Source organism: Symphalangus syndactylus, chromosome 11 (genome assembly GCF_028878055.3).
Source record: "Symphalangus syndactylus isolate Jambi chromosome 11, NHGRI_mSymSyn1-v2.1_pri, whole genome shotgun sequence".
NCBI classification, from domain to species: domain Eukaryota; kingdom Metazoa; phylum Chordata; class Mammalia; order Primates; family Hylobatidae; genus Symphalangus; species Symphalangus syndactylus.
In genome coordinates, this window is record NC_072433.2 from 135,114,810 (window position 1) to 135,130,866 (window position 16,057).

At 57.8% G+C, this 16,057-nt stretch overlaps 1 protein-coding gene across 2 annotated transcripts; it reads right to left on the bottom strand.

Moving 5' to 3' along the window:
• Window positions 1-4,188: 4,188 nt before the first annotated feature.
• On the bottom strand, window positions 4,189-16,034 carry CHMP1A (charged multivesicular body protein 1A). Of its 2 annotated transcripts, none has more exons than XM_055232880.2 (7): window positions 15,887-16,034; window positions 12,210-12,229; window positions 10,326-10,403; window positions 8,149-8,295; window positions 7,047-7,175; window positions 6,369-6,556; window positions 4,189-5,815 (listed from the first exon to the last, which is right to left on the bottom strand). In XM_055232880.2, exons 1-7 carry the CDS (start codon window positions 15,891-15,893, stop codon window positions 5,794-5,796), a joined length of 591 nt encoding a protein of 196 aa, XP_055088855.1. In that variant the 5' UTR covers window positions 15,894-16,034; the 3' UTR covers window positions 4,189-5,793. The 2 variants fall into 2 exon arrangements, with proteins under 2 accessions (XP_055088855.1, XP_055088854.1); XM_055232879.2 differs by lacking the exon at window positions 15,887-16,034 and adding an exon at window positions 14,809-15,334.
• Window positions 16,035-16,057: the final 23 nt, after the last annotated feature.

Here is a 16,057-nt window from a genome sequence, read left to right on the forward strand (position 1 = left end):
CTGCACACACCCCCCACCCCTCCACACACCCCACCCCTGCACACACACCCCCCACCCCTGCACACACACCCCACCCCTGCACACACCCCACCCCTGCACACACCCCCCACCCCTACACACACCCCCCACCCCTGCACACACACCCCACCCCTGCACACACGCCCCACCCCTGCACACACGCCCCACCCCTACACACACGCCCCACCCCTGCACACACACCCCCACCACTGCACACACACCCACACTCCTGTACACACCCCACCCCTGTACACACACTGCCACCTTTGCTCATTATGATTCCGAAAACATGGCTAAGGGCCCAGGAACCTACACTGGAAGAACCACTCTGTTTGTCCAGCCTTTTTTTTGAGATGGAATCTCGCTCTGCTGCCCAGGCTGGAGTGCAGTGGCGTGATCTCAGCTCCGTCTCCCAGGTTCGAGTAATTCTCCTGCCTTGGCCTCCTGAGTAGCTGGGACTACAGATATGCGCCACCACACCCAGCTAATTTTAGTAGAGACAGGGTTTCACCACGTTGGCCAGGCTGGTTTCCAACCCCCTGACCTCAGGTGATCCTCCCACCTCAGCCTCCCAAAGTGCTGGGATCACAGGTGTGAGCCGCTGCGCCCAGCCCAGCCTCTTTTGGTAAATGCGGAGGCAGGGTCTGAATCGGCGTGGCCCCCAGGCTCCCTCCCACTGTGGGCAGCAGAACCAGGCCGACCACAGGGACAGACGTGGTCGAGGTGTGAACTGCCCAGCACCAGGTCCTCCTCCGTGGAGCCTGGGACTCAGTGCCTTCCCATATGGGCCTCCAAGGGTTCATCCTGAGATGCACCCAGGCCAGGAAAGGACCCCCCACGCTGCTGCTGCCCCACCCTGGAGGTGAGGGGACCTCCCACACAGCCCCCACGTGCTCTGTAGTTCTCCCTCAGCTTCTGTTAGTGAAGAAGTGCGAAGCCACTGGGCCCAGGTCACTTCCAGATCTGACTTGGCAGGGAGAAGGCGGGGTGGAAGTGACCACAGCATCGGTGGTGCAGGCAGGGTCCCCGGGAGCTGCTGTGAGGCTTCACTCCCCACCGGCCAGGCTTCGGCTGGAGGCCCTGAGTCAAGGAGCAGGGAGCTCTGGGGTCTGTGCCCTTCCATGGAGCAGCAGCCCCCGCAGGTGGCTCTGAAGCCTCCAGAGGGGACGCGTCCTGATCTTCCAGGATGCGCTTATCAATAATCGTTCTGTCTGTTCCCCTCCCAGCTTGGCTGCTGATCATCCAGGATCCACTTCTCAGTAATCATCCTGTCTGTTCCCCTCCCAGCCTGGCGTTTTCCGTCCGGGACTGGAGACTCGGGGGGGTTCCTGGTGGGCTGCAAGGGTATTAGGCCTAATTTTATTAACAGTATTTGTAGGGTCCAGCCCTATAGGGTCTGTGGGTTTTTCTCCTTGTGTGCGGAGAAGAGCATACAAATAAAGACACAAGACAGAGAAGAAAAGACAGGTGGGCCCGGGGACCAGTACCACCTAGACGCGGAGACCGGTAGTGGCCCCGAATGCCTGGCTGCACTGTTATTTATTGGATACAAGGCAAAAGGGGCAGGGTAAGGTGTATGAGTTGTCTCCAGTGATTGATAAGGTCTTGTGAGTCACGTGTCCACTGGACAGGGGGGGCCCTTCCCTGTTTGGCAGCCAAGGTTGGCAGAGAGGACAGCTTATGCCATTATTTCTTCTGTGCATTTCAAAGACTTTAGTACTTTCACTAATTCTGCTACTGCTGTCTAGAAGGCAGAGCCAGGTGTACAGGGTGGAACATGAAAGTGGACCAGGAGCGTGACCGCTGAAGCACAGCATCACGGGGAGACGGTCAGGCCTCCGGAGGGCTGCGGGTGGGTTTGACTGATGTCAGGCCTTCCACAAGAGGTGGGGGAGCAGAGTCTTCTCTAACGCCCCGGGGGGAAAGGGAGACTCCCTTTCCCAGTCTACTAAGTAACGGTTGCCTTCCCAGGCACTGGCGTGACGGCCAGACCAAGGAGCCCTCTAGTGGCCCTGTCCGGGCTAACGGGGACTCACGCTGTTGTCTTCTGGTCACTTCTCACCACGCCCCTTCAGCTCCTATCTCTGTATGGCCTGGTTTTTCCTAGGTTATAATTGTAGAGCAAGGATTATTATTATTTTTTTTTTTTTTTGAGACGGAGTCTCGCCTGTCACCCAGGCTGGAGTGCAGTGGCGTGATCTCGGCTCACCGCAAGCTCCGCCTCCCGGGTTCACGCCATTCTCCTGCCTCAGCCTCTCCGAGTAGCTGGGACTACAGGCGCCCGCCACCACGCCCGGCTAATTTTTTGTATTTTTTAGTAGAGATGGGGTTTCACCGTGGTCTCGATCTCCTGACCTCGTGATCCGCCCGCCTCGGCCTCCCAAAGTGCTGGGATTACAAGCGTGAGCCACCGCGCCCGGCCTAACTATTCTTATTTTATATATTTTCTTTATTATACTGGAGCAGCTCATGCCCTCGGTCTCTTGCCTTGGCACCTGGGTGACTTGCCGCCCACAAGTATTTTCTCATGAGAAGAGCTTTAATCCTAGTCTGAAAATAATCCTAACTACACTAAATTCACACCAAAGTGTCCAGAAAGACAGCATCTTAACTGCCATCCCAGGAACGCACCTGCTTCCCAGAGTCCTTCCCGAGAGTCGGTCGGTGTTCACGCATCCTGAGTTCCAGCCTGAGGCTGGAAACAGACCTTTCCAGAGGAGGTTGGGAAGGAGCGCGCCCAACCCTAGAGGGCTGGGAATTCCGGCAAGAGGTGACACGGAGGTGGGGCGGGGGCTGGAGCCTCCCCACGGTGCAGACCCCCATCCTGGGGTACGGGCAGACCCCAAGCTCCACCCCTCTGGGCCCTCTCTCTGGGAAGCCCCCTGAGCTCCGTGGACCGTGAGGATGTGGGAGGCATGCCAGGGAGCGACGGGGCTGGCTCTGTGGCTGGAGCTGAGGGGACGCAACCCCTCCCACTCTACATCCACATCCACAGTGACGCTTCACACCCAAAAAATAAGACTTATCAGGATGGCGGCACCTTAATTACTACTTGAATTAAAAACAGTGGATCTACCATGTAATAGCCACTGTGAAAGGGTGTGGGCAGTGCTTAGAGCATTTTTTGTTTTTTGAGACAGAGTTTCGCTCTTGTTGCCCAGGCTGGAGTGGCGCTATCTCAGCTCACCACAACCTCCGCCTCCCGGGTTCAAGCGATTCTTCTGCCTCAGCCTCCCGAGTAGCTGGGATTACAGGCATGCACCACCACGCCTGGCTAATTTTATATTTTAAGTAGAGAAGGTGTTTCTCCGTGTCGGTCAGGCTGGTCTCGAACTCCTGACCTCAGGTGATCTGCCCGCCTCAGCCTCCCAAAGTGCTGGGATTACAGGTGTGAGCCACTGCACCGGCCCGGAGCTGTTCTTTAGCTAGGGGCCCTCACAGGAGTGTGGTTGGCAATTCTGAAATTAATTTGTACACAAATGAGCAGAAAGGCAGTGTGCCAAAGCCAAATTTTCAGAGAAGCTACAAACGAGGGGAGGCTGGACCGAATCCTACAGAACAGTGTGCACCTGTGGCTCCAGTGCACGCAGAGGGCTGTACCACTGTGCACCATGGCGGCTGCAGACGCCTCTTGGCTAGCGGCATGCAGCACTGAGGCCCAGGCCCACCAAGCAGTCATGAAGACCCCCCTGCATCGAGGGAAAACCGCACCCCCCAAGCTGAGGAGCATTCTGCAAAATAGCGGCCAGCAGGTTTCAAACCAGGTCATGAAGAAAACCGAGGAACTGTCCCAGACTGCAGGCGGCAGCACAAGGACGTGCAGCGGGAACGTCAGACCAGAGACTGTCAGGAGCACCACGGTGCCCAGCAAGCATTCTGGTTTGGCCAACGTGCACAGAGACCATGTACTGCGCAATTGCTATGCAAGTTTTAAGTTATTTCAAAGTAAGAAGAGAACTTAACATGGGAGACTGTCAGTTTGGACGGGGCCCGAGAATGAGCAGAGCCGTCTGCCCAGCCCCTCGCAGTGAACGCTCCAGGAGCCCTCCTCAGCTTGGGGGAGATGGTGCCCAGCCCCTCGCAGTGAACGCTCCAGGAGCCCTCCTCAGCTTGGGGGAGATGGCCACATACGGGGGCTCACCCAAGGCTCCAAAGCAAAGCTTGAGAAAGTTTCCAGGGATCCATTTGTTTATTTACAACAGCATTCTAGGAGAAAGGTGAATGGGCCCCTCTCCTCAGTGCCCAAGGGGACAGGACTGAGGCAGCCCCCACCTGGCCCATGGCTCTGCAGAGCTCTGCACCCTCCCCAAGGATGTTACCCACAACGGACAGAAGGACGTTCTTTCAACACCAGGGTTGATTCTGGGGAGGCTGGAGAGAAACCCCATCCAGGACCTACCAACACTAGCCCCTCCCTGGGGGCTCCCAAGTTCTGAAAAGAAAACCGAACGCAGTGAGCCCACGTCAGGGTCTCCACGTTCCTGCACGTAACAGCCACGACATCACTGCAGCCTCAGCGTGGGCTGCAGGGGGTGGGCAGGACTGAGGAGGGGCGGGGACCCGCACTCCCCTCAAGCTGCCCACCACCTGCCTTTTCTACTTCGGCAAAAACAAAATCAAAACCTGGCAGCCTCAAGACAATGAAGTAAACTTTAGGAAATGGAGAAGACAGCAGGCTGTGCCCAATGCCTCTCTCAGCCTCCCAGCAAGTCCTTCCCAAGAGCTGCTGGTGGCTCTCCAGGGCCACAGTGGCAGGTTTTCCTCACAGCAGCCCCAACCCCAGCCCAGCTGAAGACGGCTCTCCCCAGCTCCCTTCACCAGCTGCCTTGGCTTCCAAGCTGGGAAGGCTTTGGGGTGCGGTCGGGGAAGGCACCCAGTTGTTTACAGATGGTAGAGGGCGACACAGGCAGCATCGTTACGAAGTGGGGCCCCAGGGAAAGGTCCTCCAGGAGAACCAGGCTGCCCACGGGGAGGAGCCACAGACGCACTCGCTTGGACTACACCAAGCACGGTGGACAGGCTCCCTGTCGAGGAGACAGACAGCACAGCACACGTGGCCAAAGGCACCTCCAGAGGCAGCAGTTGAGTCAGGATGAAGACTGCAGGGTGGGCACACTTGGATGTGGATCTAGGTGACGGTTCTGTCCCCATGGACTGGGCAGCTTTGGGAACTGAGGGAGCGCAGGAGGCCAGGGGGCTCAGCCAGCTGGTAGGGGTGGCCGAGACCCCACCCCTGGAATGATGGAGGAGGAAGATGTCATTGTAAATACCACCAGGACAGCGTTGGGTGGCACCTGACATCCCCCAGCACACATAGGCCTGTGGTGCCTCCTTGGGCTATGTCTGTCCACATGGTGGGACCTCCTGCCCGCTGAGGGGATGCGGACAGGCCTCAGGGAGTTGCTTGGCAACAGGGCAGCCCTGATCCCCTCTGGCTGACAGGAAGCAGCATGTCTGCTGCCCCAGAGTCTGAAGGCCCCCACAGTGCTGGGTGAAAGTCCACAGAGCCTCTGCTGGCCTCCCCGCTGTGGGCTCAGAGTCACAGAAATCACCCCCAGAAATTTGCAGAAACTCAACACCAGGACACAGACCCACCGCCCAACCGAAAAGAACAGGAACCACCCTGAGGCCACGCAGGCCTGGCAGGTGAGAGACGCAGAGTGGCTGCCGGCCGCAGCCCCGCAGGGTCAGCACAAAGGCAAGATGCGGTGGGGAGAGGACAGGAGCCTTCCAGCACATCACGGGGCAGAGGCGGCGCACTGCGGCAGGGCACGGCTAGTTCCTCAAGGCGGCCAACCTGGAAACCAACAACAGGACTCGGGTCAGGGAGGGGAGGGGGGTCTCTGACCACCACGTGCTCCCACTGAAGGTGACCCTTTTCCTCCTCAGTGTCCTGAGATAACATGAGTGACAGGCCTTGGAAACAGACATGCCCTGTCCCACTCTTACCTGATCCGTTAGGAAGGGTGGAGTGTTCTAAAGTGCACTGCAGACGTGCGTAAACGCCATGTCTGACACACACGGAAGCCCTCACGCCAGCCGGAACAGGGCGGGGCAGCTCGGGGGCGGGGCAGCTCGGGGGCGGGGCAGCTCGGGGGCGGCTGCAGCTCAGGGGCGGGGCAGCTCGGGGGCGGGGCAGCTCGGGGGCGGCTGCAGCTCGGGGGCGGGGCAGCTCGGGGGCGGCTGCAGCTCGGGGGCGGGGCAGCTGGGGCCTCTGAGTGGAGATCAGGGCTACCTGGTCGGAGCCTCAGCCCAAGCTCTCCTCCAGCCTCTAACCCACAACCCTCTCTCCCTTCCCACAGCACCAGAGCGTGGGGTTGGTGACACAGCGTTTCGGGGACCGACCCTACCTCCGTGACAGCTGGTCCTCCTGGCTGCGCACAGAGCTCTCGCCCACGGCAGAGGCGCCCTCGGGCAGCTGGCTGAGCTGGTCCAGCACCTCCAGGCCATTCTCCTCGGCGATCTGCATGATGAGGCTGTCCACCTGCTCCTGCGGCGTGGTCAGGGTGGTGGCCGAGCTCATGGAGTCTTCCATCACCTGGGGGCAGGGACGTGCTCTGGACAACAGGTGGGGCCCAGGCCCACGGGGCCCCACTCAGCTTCACAAGGGTGCGACCACACTTTTCGTTCCCTCACACAGCCGGCCACCTTCTTGCCCTGTTCTCTCACTGACTCTCTCTCTGTCTCACCTTCCACCAGAAGCCTTTCCTGTCCCCCCACCCAGCCCCACCCTCTGACTGTGCCATGCCTGCTGCCTCGGGTGGACATCTTTCTACACCTCCGCATGCTTGTTTGCCGTCTGAGCCTCCCCAAAAGGAGCCAGGTGCCTGCAGGGGCCCTGCCGCCCTGCCCACCCTACCTGTCAGGGTCCTGGCGGGGACCCAGCACAGAGGATGCTTGGCGATGTCAGGGAGCAACCACAGGAATGCAGGGACAGCACGTCAGCCTGTGAGCCACCCCCTCCCAATGAGGTGCCCACATACCCTCCTTGTCCCCAGGCCACAGCCCCAAGGGCAGGGGCCACATACCGATGTATGGACGTCCAGGTTCTGCACCTGCTGCTCGAACCTGTCCATCACTGAGGAGACCTTCTGCAGGTCCATGGTGCTCAGGGCCTTGTCCAGGGCTTTGGTCACCTGGGCCATGTTCTTGGTCACCTGAGACAGGAGAGGGCGCAGGAGGGAACAGGATGAAAAGCAAGCAGAGCTCACGCACCAGGGACGGGTCCCCTGGACTCTGACAAGAGAGCTGGGGCACCCCAACCCTGACCCACAAAACCCCAACTCTGGGCTGAGCCATCATCTAGGTCCTATGGAAAGACCACCACCTCAGTGGGAAAGGCCACGGAGACCCAGTGCGGGGTCAGTGGAGAAAAGGCTGCCGACGTGGGGTCTCCAGGACTGCTGTGCCCTCCTGGCCCACCTGTACTGTGTGAAGGAAATGCCTGCAACAGCCAAGGCTCCGCTGTGACGTCCCTGACCCAGTAGATGAGCCTGGCCCTGCAGGCTCTGCCTCTTGTGGGAGTTGCCAAGACCGAGGCCTGGCCGGGCACAGTGACAGTGAGTGATTCACGCCTATAATTCCAGCACTTTGGGAGGCCGAGGCAGAAAGATTGCTTGAGGCCAGGAGTTTGAGACCAGAGTGGCCAACATAAACACCCTGTCTCTACATAAAAATGAAAAAATCAGCCGGGCATGGTGGTGGATGCCTGTGGTCTCAGCTACTTGGGAGGCTGAGGCAGGAGGATCGCTTGAGCCCAGGAGGTTGAGGCTGCAGTGAGCTGTGACTGCACCACTGCACTCTAGCCTGAGTGACAGAGCAAGACAGTCTCTAAAAAATATATATTAAAAAAAAAAAAAAAGCCCAAGTCCCATCAAGAGGTCCTTCCTGGGGCATCAGTGCAAGCTCAGGGTGCAGCCTCACCTGTGTCCCTGCCAGCACTTCCCACCCCACGCTGATCCATCTTCCCTCAACCTCCCCACCCCGTGCTGATCCAGCTTCCCTCAACCTCCCCTCCCCGAGCTGATCCAGCTTCCCTCAACTCTGAGCTACCCCAGATCCAGACCGCAGAGCCCATTCCTGCTTCAGCCAGCAGATGCCACCCATCCAGCACCAGGGCCCAGCACTCACCCCCTTCATAGTCACAGCTGTCTGCACCTTGGAAGCCACTGCGTCCACGCGGGACGCCATCCGAAGCCAGTTCACACCTTCGTTCTTCTTGCGGATGGCATTCTCAGCATACACACGGGCACACTCTACATTTTTCTGCAGAAGGGCCTGAAACCCAGGGGAAAAAGTGGCTGGAAGAACTTGGTGGTGTGTGTGCCCCCTGCTAGGAGCCCAGTTTTTTGTTTTGAGACAGAGTTTCGCTCTGTTGCCCAGGCTGGAGTGCAGTGGCGCAATCTCCACTCACTGCAAGCTCCGCCCCCCAGGTTCACGGCATTCTCCTGCCTCAGCCTCCCGAGTAGTTGGGACTACAGGCGCCCGCCACAACGCCCAGCTAATTTTTTGTATTTTTAGTAGAGACGGGGTTTCACCGTGTTAGCCAGGATGGCCTCAATCTCCTGACCTCGTGATCCGCCCACCTCGGCCTCCCAAAGTGCTAGGATTACAGGCGTGAGCCACCGCGCCCAGCCATAGGAGCCCAGTGTTGAGGCGGTGGGCGGGTCTCTCCCCAGAAATGTTTGAACTAAAAACGCAAACACCCAGGCCCCAGCCTAGCCCCCCAATCCCCCAAGGAGGCTTCTGCTCCGTCCCCCGCACCCCTCCAGCACTCCACCAGGCATGGGACACAGCGGGTGACACTCAGAGCCTGTGGCGGGCAGTTCTCCGAGCTCCTTTCTCCCTGGGACCCTGGCTGTGGGTGAAGAGTTACCAAAGTCCAGTACCCTGGGACCTACTTCACCAATTACGCAGTTTTAAGAGCTGCACAAGATCCCACGTTCTTTCCTTTTTTTTCTTTTTTTGTAGGTGGAATCTCGCTCTGTGGCCCAGGACGGAGTGCGGCGGTGTGATCTCGGCTCACCGCAACCTCCACCTCCTGGGCTCAAGCAATTGTCCCGCCTCAGCCTTCCGAGTAGCTGGGGTTACAGGCGCGAATCACTGCGCCCAGCCTAGATCCCTCCCTTCCTTCTGCCCTGTCCATCGTGGGGAGGGGACCCCTCCTGGAGAGGCACCCCTGTGAGCCTCCAGCCCCATCCCACCCCATGGGGCAGGGGCATCATGCCTCTGCCCAGACCCTGGTGCCCTAGGCACCAGCTCTGTAGGGAGGAGAGAGCTAAAAATGATAGGATCCGCTGGGCCTGGTGGCTCGTGCGTGTAATCCCAGCACTCTGGGAGGCCGAGGCAGGTGGATCACCTGAAGTCAGGAGTTTGACACCAGCTTGGCCAACATGGCGAAACCCCATCTCTACTAAAAATACAAAAATTAGCGAGGCGTGGTGGCGCATGCTTGTAATCCCAGCTACTCAGGAGGTTGAGGCAGGAGAATCACTTGAACCCAGGAGGCGGAGGTTGCAGTGAGCCAAGACCGTACCTCTGCACTCCAGCCTGGGCAACAGTGAGACTCCACCTCAAAAAAAAAAAGATAGGATCGTGGCAAGCAGCTAGCTAGAAGCCCTCCTCCTGCAGATGGCAAAACCAAGTTCAGAATGTTGGAAATGGAAAGAAGGAAAAGAATGAAGGCAATGCACTCATCTCTGTGCTCTGGACGCCCTCAGTGGGCTGGGAAGGCCTGGCAGGGTCTGCAGGGCAGGGACAGAAGCCGCTCTGGGCTCCACCACACACAGCACCTCCCTTCTTCAGTGCCTGTTTGTCTTATGTGGGAAGCAAATACTTTGAGGCTCAGAAATCATGGTGAGGATTAGGCTGGGCACAGTGGCTCATGCCTGTAATCCCAGCACTTTTGGAGGCCAAGGCAGGCGGGTCACTTGAGGCTAAGAGTTCGAGACCGGCCTGGCCAACATGGCGAAACCCCATCTCTACAAAAAAATTAAAAAATTAGCTGGTGCAGCCTGTAATCGCAGCTACTCGTGAGGCGAAGGCCCTAGAATCACTTGAACCCGGGAGGCAGAGGTTGCAGTGAGACGAGATCGCGCCTGTGCACTCCAGCCTGGGCAACAGAGCAAGACTCTGTCTCAAACATATATATATATATACATATATATATCAAGGTGACGATTAAATCATGCTGTAGAAAGTGCCCTGCCCCTCCCCAAAACGCATCAAAACAGGACACAAAAATAAGGGCAGAAAAGGACAGAAGACAGACCAGGAGAGTCATGACCCCATAGCCCCCAGGGTCTCACCTTCTTCACTTTGGCCTGCTCCGCCTTGGAGTCCTTCTCCGCCTTCTTGGCCAGCTTCTCCAGCTGCTTTGCCGTGAACTGAGCGGAAGCCGGAACGTCCTGGGTCAGACATGCGGAGCCCATCCCCCAGGCCCTGCTCTCCACACCCCCACACCTGTGCCCACACAGGTTCCTAAGCACCCATCAGCCAGCCTAGGCCCAGCACACGGCAGGGAAGGCGTGAAGCCTGCGGGCGTGCATCCTGGGCGGCAAGAGATGGCACCAGCTGGAGGAGGAAGCTGCCTGCTCTGCCTCAGGCTCTGTCTGGGTTTTCTCCAGTGTGTGTCTTCTCCGTGAATAGCCTCACCCAAGGCCTCCTCCAGAACGGAAGGGTCAGAAACCTCTCACTCTGATCTCAGCTCCTGCTTACGGATGGCTATTCAACATCAAAGAACGACGCAAGGAAACTCACTTCAGGCTACCCCCAAGTCATAACACAGAATTCCAGGTAAAAACACACCTGAAAATGTTATCTTGAGAGAATGCTGTGGATGCAAGAGGTTGCTGGGCAGCACACGCAGCTTCTGGGGGCCTAACTGCTCTGCCAGCACCACACGGATGCAGGGCCTCTGGCAACCCATCTGGAACCACAAACGCCCTGTACCAGGTAGCCCTGGCCACCAGCACCACAGGGTGCAGGACACGAGCAGGCCTCAGCCGGTCCCCTCTGTGCCCAGCAGCATCTGACAAGCCCACTGTGATGGGAAAGCATCCCAAAGCCGCATACAGCAGCTCCGCACATCACTCCTGCCCAGTAGCTCACAGCCAGCTACAAGGCAAGATAAAGCTGGCCACAGATGAGCAGCCAGGAGCACATCCCAGGGAAATGCACGGAAACCTGCCCCGGATTACTGGAAGCTGCAACCTCCACCTCCACCCCACATGGGAAGAATACTCAGAAAGCTCTCCTTCAGATGATCTCAAAGAATGAGTCCACACAGCGGAACATCAAGGCCTAATGCCCAAGTTGTCTTTTTTCTTTTCTTTTCTATTTTTTTTTTTGAGACGGAGTCTCTGTCGCCTAGGCTGGAGTGCAGTGCCGCGATCTGGGCTCACTGCAAGCTCTGCCTCCCGGGTTCACGCCATTCTCCAGCCTCAGCCTCCCGAGTAGCTGGGACTACAGGCGCCTGCCACCACGCCCCGCTAATTTTTTTTGTGTTTTTAGTACAGACGGGGTTTCACCATGGTCTCCATCTCCTGACCTCGTGATCCACCTGCCTCGGTCTCCCAAAGTGCTGGGATTACAGGCGTGAGCCACCGCGCCTGGCCTCAAGTTGTCTTTCTTAAGATAACACTCCAGGCTGGGCGCGGTGGCTCACGCCTGTAATCTCAGCACTTTGGGAGGCCGTGGCGGGCAGATCACGAGGTCAAGAGATAGAGACCATCCTGGCCAACGTGGTGAAATCCCGTCTCTATTAAAAATGTAAAAAAAAATTAGCTGGGCAAGGTGGTGGGCGCCTGTAGTCCCAGCTACTCGGGAGGCTAAGGCAGGAGAATCGCTTGAACCCAGGAGGCAGAGGTTGCAGTGAGCCAAGATCATGCCATTACACTCCAGCCTGGGTGATGGAGTGAGACGCAGTCTCAAAAAAAAAAAAAAAAAAGATAACACTCTTTCTTTCATGGACGACCCTAAGGATCTGCCTCCACTTAGCCTGAGATATGAAGAGAGCTAATATGTCACCAAGGTGGCTCAATAATCCCCTCCTTGGTCAGCAGTCTGAGCCCTGTGTGGCAGTCACTCAACTGTTATATAATCTGCCTGTTTCTGTGGCTCTGAGTGAGTGTGGCTTATACTATCTGTCCTCACCAGAACAGGGCTGGGGTGAATGGCCATTCGGTACATACCTTCAGCTGGAACAGGGTATCTGCAAAGAAAGAGGGAATGGTTTGAGGATTGGGAATGGGACGTTACCCTTCTGGCAGGGAGGACCCACTAGGATCCTTCTAGACACCAGGAGCTAGAACATAGACACAGCCCACACCCGCCTGGGGCCTTCGGGGAGCCCCCCCAACAGGGGAAGCACAAGACAGATTTGTGTGCCAGCCCTGGCTCCTTGCTAGCCACAGGGCCCAGCAAATGCAGACCCTCCCTCCCTGTTTCCCTGTTGGGAACATGAGGGTGGCACCAGCCAATCTCAAAGGGTTAGTGTGAGGACAGAAGAGGTCATGGACACAGCATCTTTTGGTCATGGTTAGAATCCAAAAGATGGTGGTTTATAATTAATGCAACTTTGCAAAAACCCCTTGGGATTCTTTCCCAATTTAAAATTTCACCTGTAATCCCAGCACTCTAGCGGGGGCCGAGGCCAGGGGATCACTTAAAGCCAGGGTTTGAGGCCAGCCTGGGCCAATTTAAAAGTTCAGTACTTGACAGGTTACTTTTCACAGACTCTTTCTCCCCAAAGGTAAATGGATAAAAATAGCAAGGTGGTAACTCTTAGGCATCAAAGACCTGATTTCCAGTGGGCACAGTCGCTCACGCCTGTAATCACAGCACTCTGGGAGGCTGAGGCGGGCGGATCACTTGAGGTGAGGAGTTCGAGACCAGCCTGGGGAATATAGTCAGCCCTCATCTCTATTAGAAAAAAATATTTTTTTTTGCTGGGTGTGGTGGCTCACGCCTGTAATCCCAGCACTTTGGGAGGCCGAGGCGGGCAGATCACGAGGTCAGGAGATCGAGACCATCCTGGCTAACATGGTGAAACCCCGTCTCTACTAAAAAATACAAAAAAATTAGCCGGGTGTGGTAGCGGGTACCTGTATTCCCAGCTACTCGGGAGGCTGAGGCAGCAGAATGGCGTGAACCCGGGAGGTGGAGCTTGCAGTGAGCCGAGATCGCGCCACTGAACTCCAGCCTGGGCAACAGAGAGAGACTCTGTCTCAAAAAAAAAAAAGAAAAAATACTTTCTTTAGAAAAGTAGGATTGATGTCAATTCATTCAACAGCTAAATTTGGAGAGTGACCCTGACCCCTGATTCCTGAAAGGGCTTCACCACACTAGCCAGAATGAGGCAATGGAGCCTGTAAAATAATGAGGTTACTGAGTGTTCACAAATGCACACCAAGGCTCCAAGATGAGACCTCCTGGGGTTCCAGTAAGCTCTGGGCATCGTTCAGTCTATAGCCTGTCAGTGCAGGTGTGGTCAAGGCCAAGTTCAACCTGTCATCTATCACTTCAGGTGTGGTCAAGGCCAAGGTTATCTGTGACTGGAAAACAGCCAGCCTGACCCAGGTGACACGGTGCAGGTAGGTGGGCCATCCCACCCAACTCACTACGGGATGCTGGCCAAACCGCCCTCCTCACCTCTGCTTTCCGTCACCTCAGCTTTCCCTCACCTCAGCTTTTCCTCACCTCAGCTTTCCCTCACCTCAGCTTTCTCTTCCAGCTGTGTGTGGCAGCACAAAAACCCAGCTAAGGCAAAATCTGACTCTGAGGAAATCTGACATGGGCTTAAGATAAGTCCCCTCAAAAGAGTTGAGTGAGCTGTGGAGTGAAAAGCCATAATTTTTTTTTTTTTGAGAAGGAGTCTCACTCTGTCACCCAGGGTAGAGTGCAATGGCGCCATCTTGGCTCAGTGCAACCTCTGCCCCCAGGATTTAAGCGATTCTCCTGCCTCAGCCTCCCAAGTAGTTGGAATTATAGGGGCATGCCACCAGGCCCAGCTCATTTTTGTATTTTTAGTAGAGATGGGGTTTCACCATGTTGGCCAGGCTGGTCTCAAACTCATGACCTCAGGTGATCCACCAACCTCGGCCTCCCAAAGTGCTGGGATTACAGCCCTGAGCCACCGCACCCGGCCTCCCAGAGTGCTGGGGTTACGGGCCTGAGCCACCACCCCGGGCCTGGCCAGCATATTTTTCGTGGCAGGAGGTAGATGTTATCTTTCATTTTCTCTCAAGGCAATTTGTAGAAAATCTCTACACATTTCCTTCATGATGTTGACACGGTGGTACTATAGCTTTTCACAGTTCAAAAAGAATTTTTTTTGAGACGGAGTCTCGTTCTGTCGCCCAGGCTGGAGTGCAGTGGTGCGATCTCGGCTCACTGCAAGCTCCACCTCCTGGGTTCAGGCGATTCTCCTGTCTCAGCCTCCTGAGTAGCTGGGACTACAGGTGCCCACCAACACGCCCGGCCTATTTTTTTGTATTTTTAGTAGAGATGGGGTTTCACCGTGTTAGCCAGGATGGTCTCAATCTCCTGACCTTGCAATCTGCCAGCCTCAGCCTCCCAAAGTCCTGCGATTACAGGCGTGAACCACCAGGCCCGGCCCTTCAAAAAGTATTTTTAAAAGCCTGCCCATCACACCAGCCCAACGATGTTTCAGCAAACGTAGGACTTCATTTTGCCAGATTCTTCCTGTTCTTTGGTATCCCTGAGCACAGAGCCAGCGCCAGGTGTAGAAGGTAAGAACTAGGGCGTCCCATTGAGCACAGAGCCACTTGCCTTGTGCTGGCTCCTGCTCAAACCTCTGCTTCCCCATGTGGAGAATGGACGCAAAGAGCTGCTGTGACCAGCGCCTGGCACTTAGGGAGCGCTTTCTATCTGAGCTCTTCTGATTTGTCGTGATGCTGTTTGAGGGCAGGGGGTGCAACTGTCACTTTTTCTGGTGCCCTCTGACCCGACATTCCAGGGCCCGAAAGGCCGAACAGGCATCGCACAGTCCCCTCTACCGAGCTGGTGGGAAAGGGCGCCTGACGCTGAGGAGTGCCAGGGGCGGGGGAAAGGGTCCTGGGTCGGTGGTCAGGGATCGAGGCCCGGGGCAAGGGGTCCTGGGTCGGGAGTCTAGGTCCCGGGTCCGTGGTTGGGGGTCGGAGGTCGAGGCCCCGGGGAAGGCATACAGGGTTGAGAGTTGGGGGTGGAGGCCTGGCGGAAGGGGTCCCGAATCGGGGGTCGGGGATCGAGGGCGGGGGGGAGGGGTCCCGGGTCGAGGGTCGAGGCCTGGGGTAAAGGATCCCGGGTTGGGGTCGAGGCCCGGGAGAAGGGGTCCCGGGTCGGTGGTCGAGGCCCGGGAGAAGGGGTCCCGGGTCGGTGGTAGAGGCCCCGGGAAAGGGGTCCGGGTCGGGGATCGGGGGACGAGGCCCGGGAGAAGGGGTCCCAGGTCGGTGGTCGAGGCCCTGGGGAAGGGGTCCGGGTCGGGGATCGGGGGTCGAGGCCCAGGGAAAGGGTCCCGGGTCGGTGGTCGAGGCCCTGGGGAAGGGGTCCGGGTCGGGGATCGGGGGTCGAGGCCCAGGGAAAGGGGTCCCGGGTCGGTGGTCGAGGCCCTGGGGAAGGGGTCCGGGTCGGGGATCGGGGGTCGAGGCCCAGGGAAAGGGGTCCCGGGTCGGTGGTAGAGGCCCCGGGGAAGGAGTCCGGATCGGGGATCGGGGGGTGAGGCCAGGGAGAAGGGGTCCCAGGTCGGTGGTAGAGGCCCGAGATCCCTCCTGAGCCCCGCCCGCGGCCCCAGGTGGGCGGAGCCCACGCCAGTGGGAGAAGCGGCCCCGCCCCGCGCGCGAGTCCCCGGAGGACGGCCGCGACCTCTTACCGTCCATGGCCACAATGACAGGAGCAGCACTCGGAGAGGGAGAAGGGACGCCAACTCCGGGCGGCGTCAGGTCCCGGCGGCGATCGAACCGACCAAGCTGCACCCGGCGGGGACTTCCGGGGTCACCGCCCCACTTCCGGTCGCACGGGCTGCTCTCGCGAGAGGATGGTG

Excerpts from the sequence above, each read along its gene's own strand:
- CHMP1A (XM_055232879.2), bottom strand. The coding sequence starts at position 14,845 with ATGGGGAAGCAGAGGTTTGAGCAGGAGCCAGCACAAG. Across the intron at positions 12,230-14,808 it reads TGAGCAGGAGCCAGCACAAG|ATACCCTGTTCCAGCTGAAG; the intron begins GCAAGTGGCTCT and ends CTTTCTTTGCAG. Across the intron at positions 5,816-6,368 it reads GAGGACCAGCTGTCACGGAG|GTTGGCCGCCTTGAGGAACT; the intron begins GTAGGGTCGGTC and ends GTTGGTTTCCAG.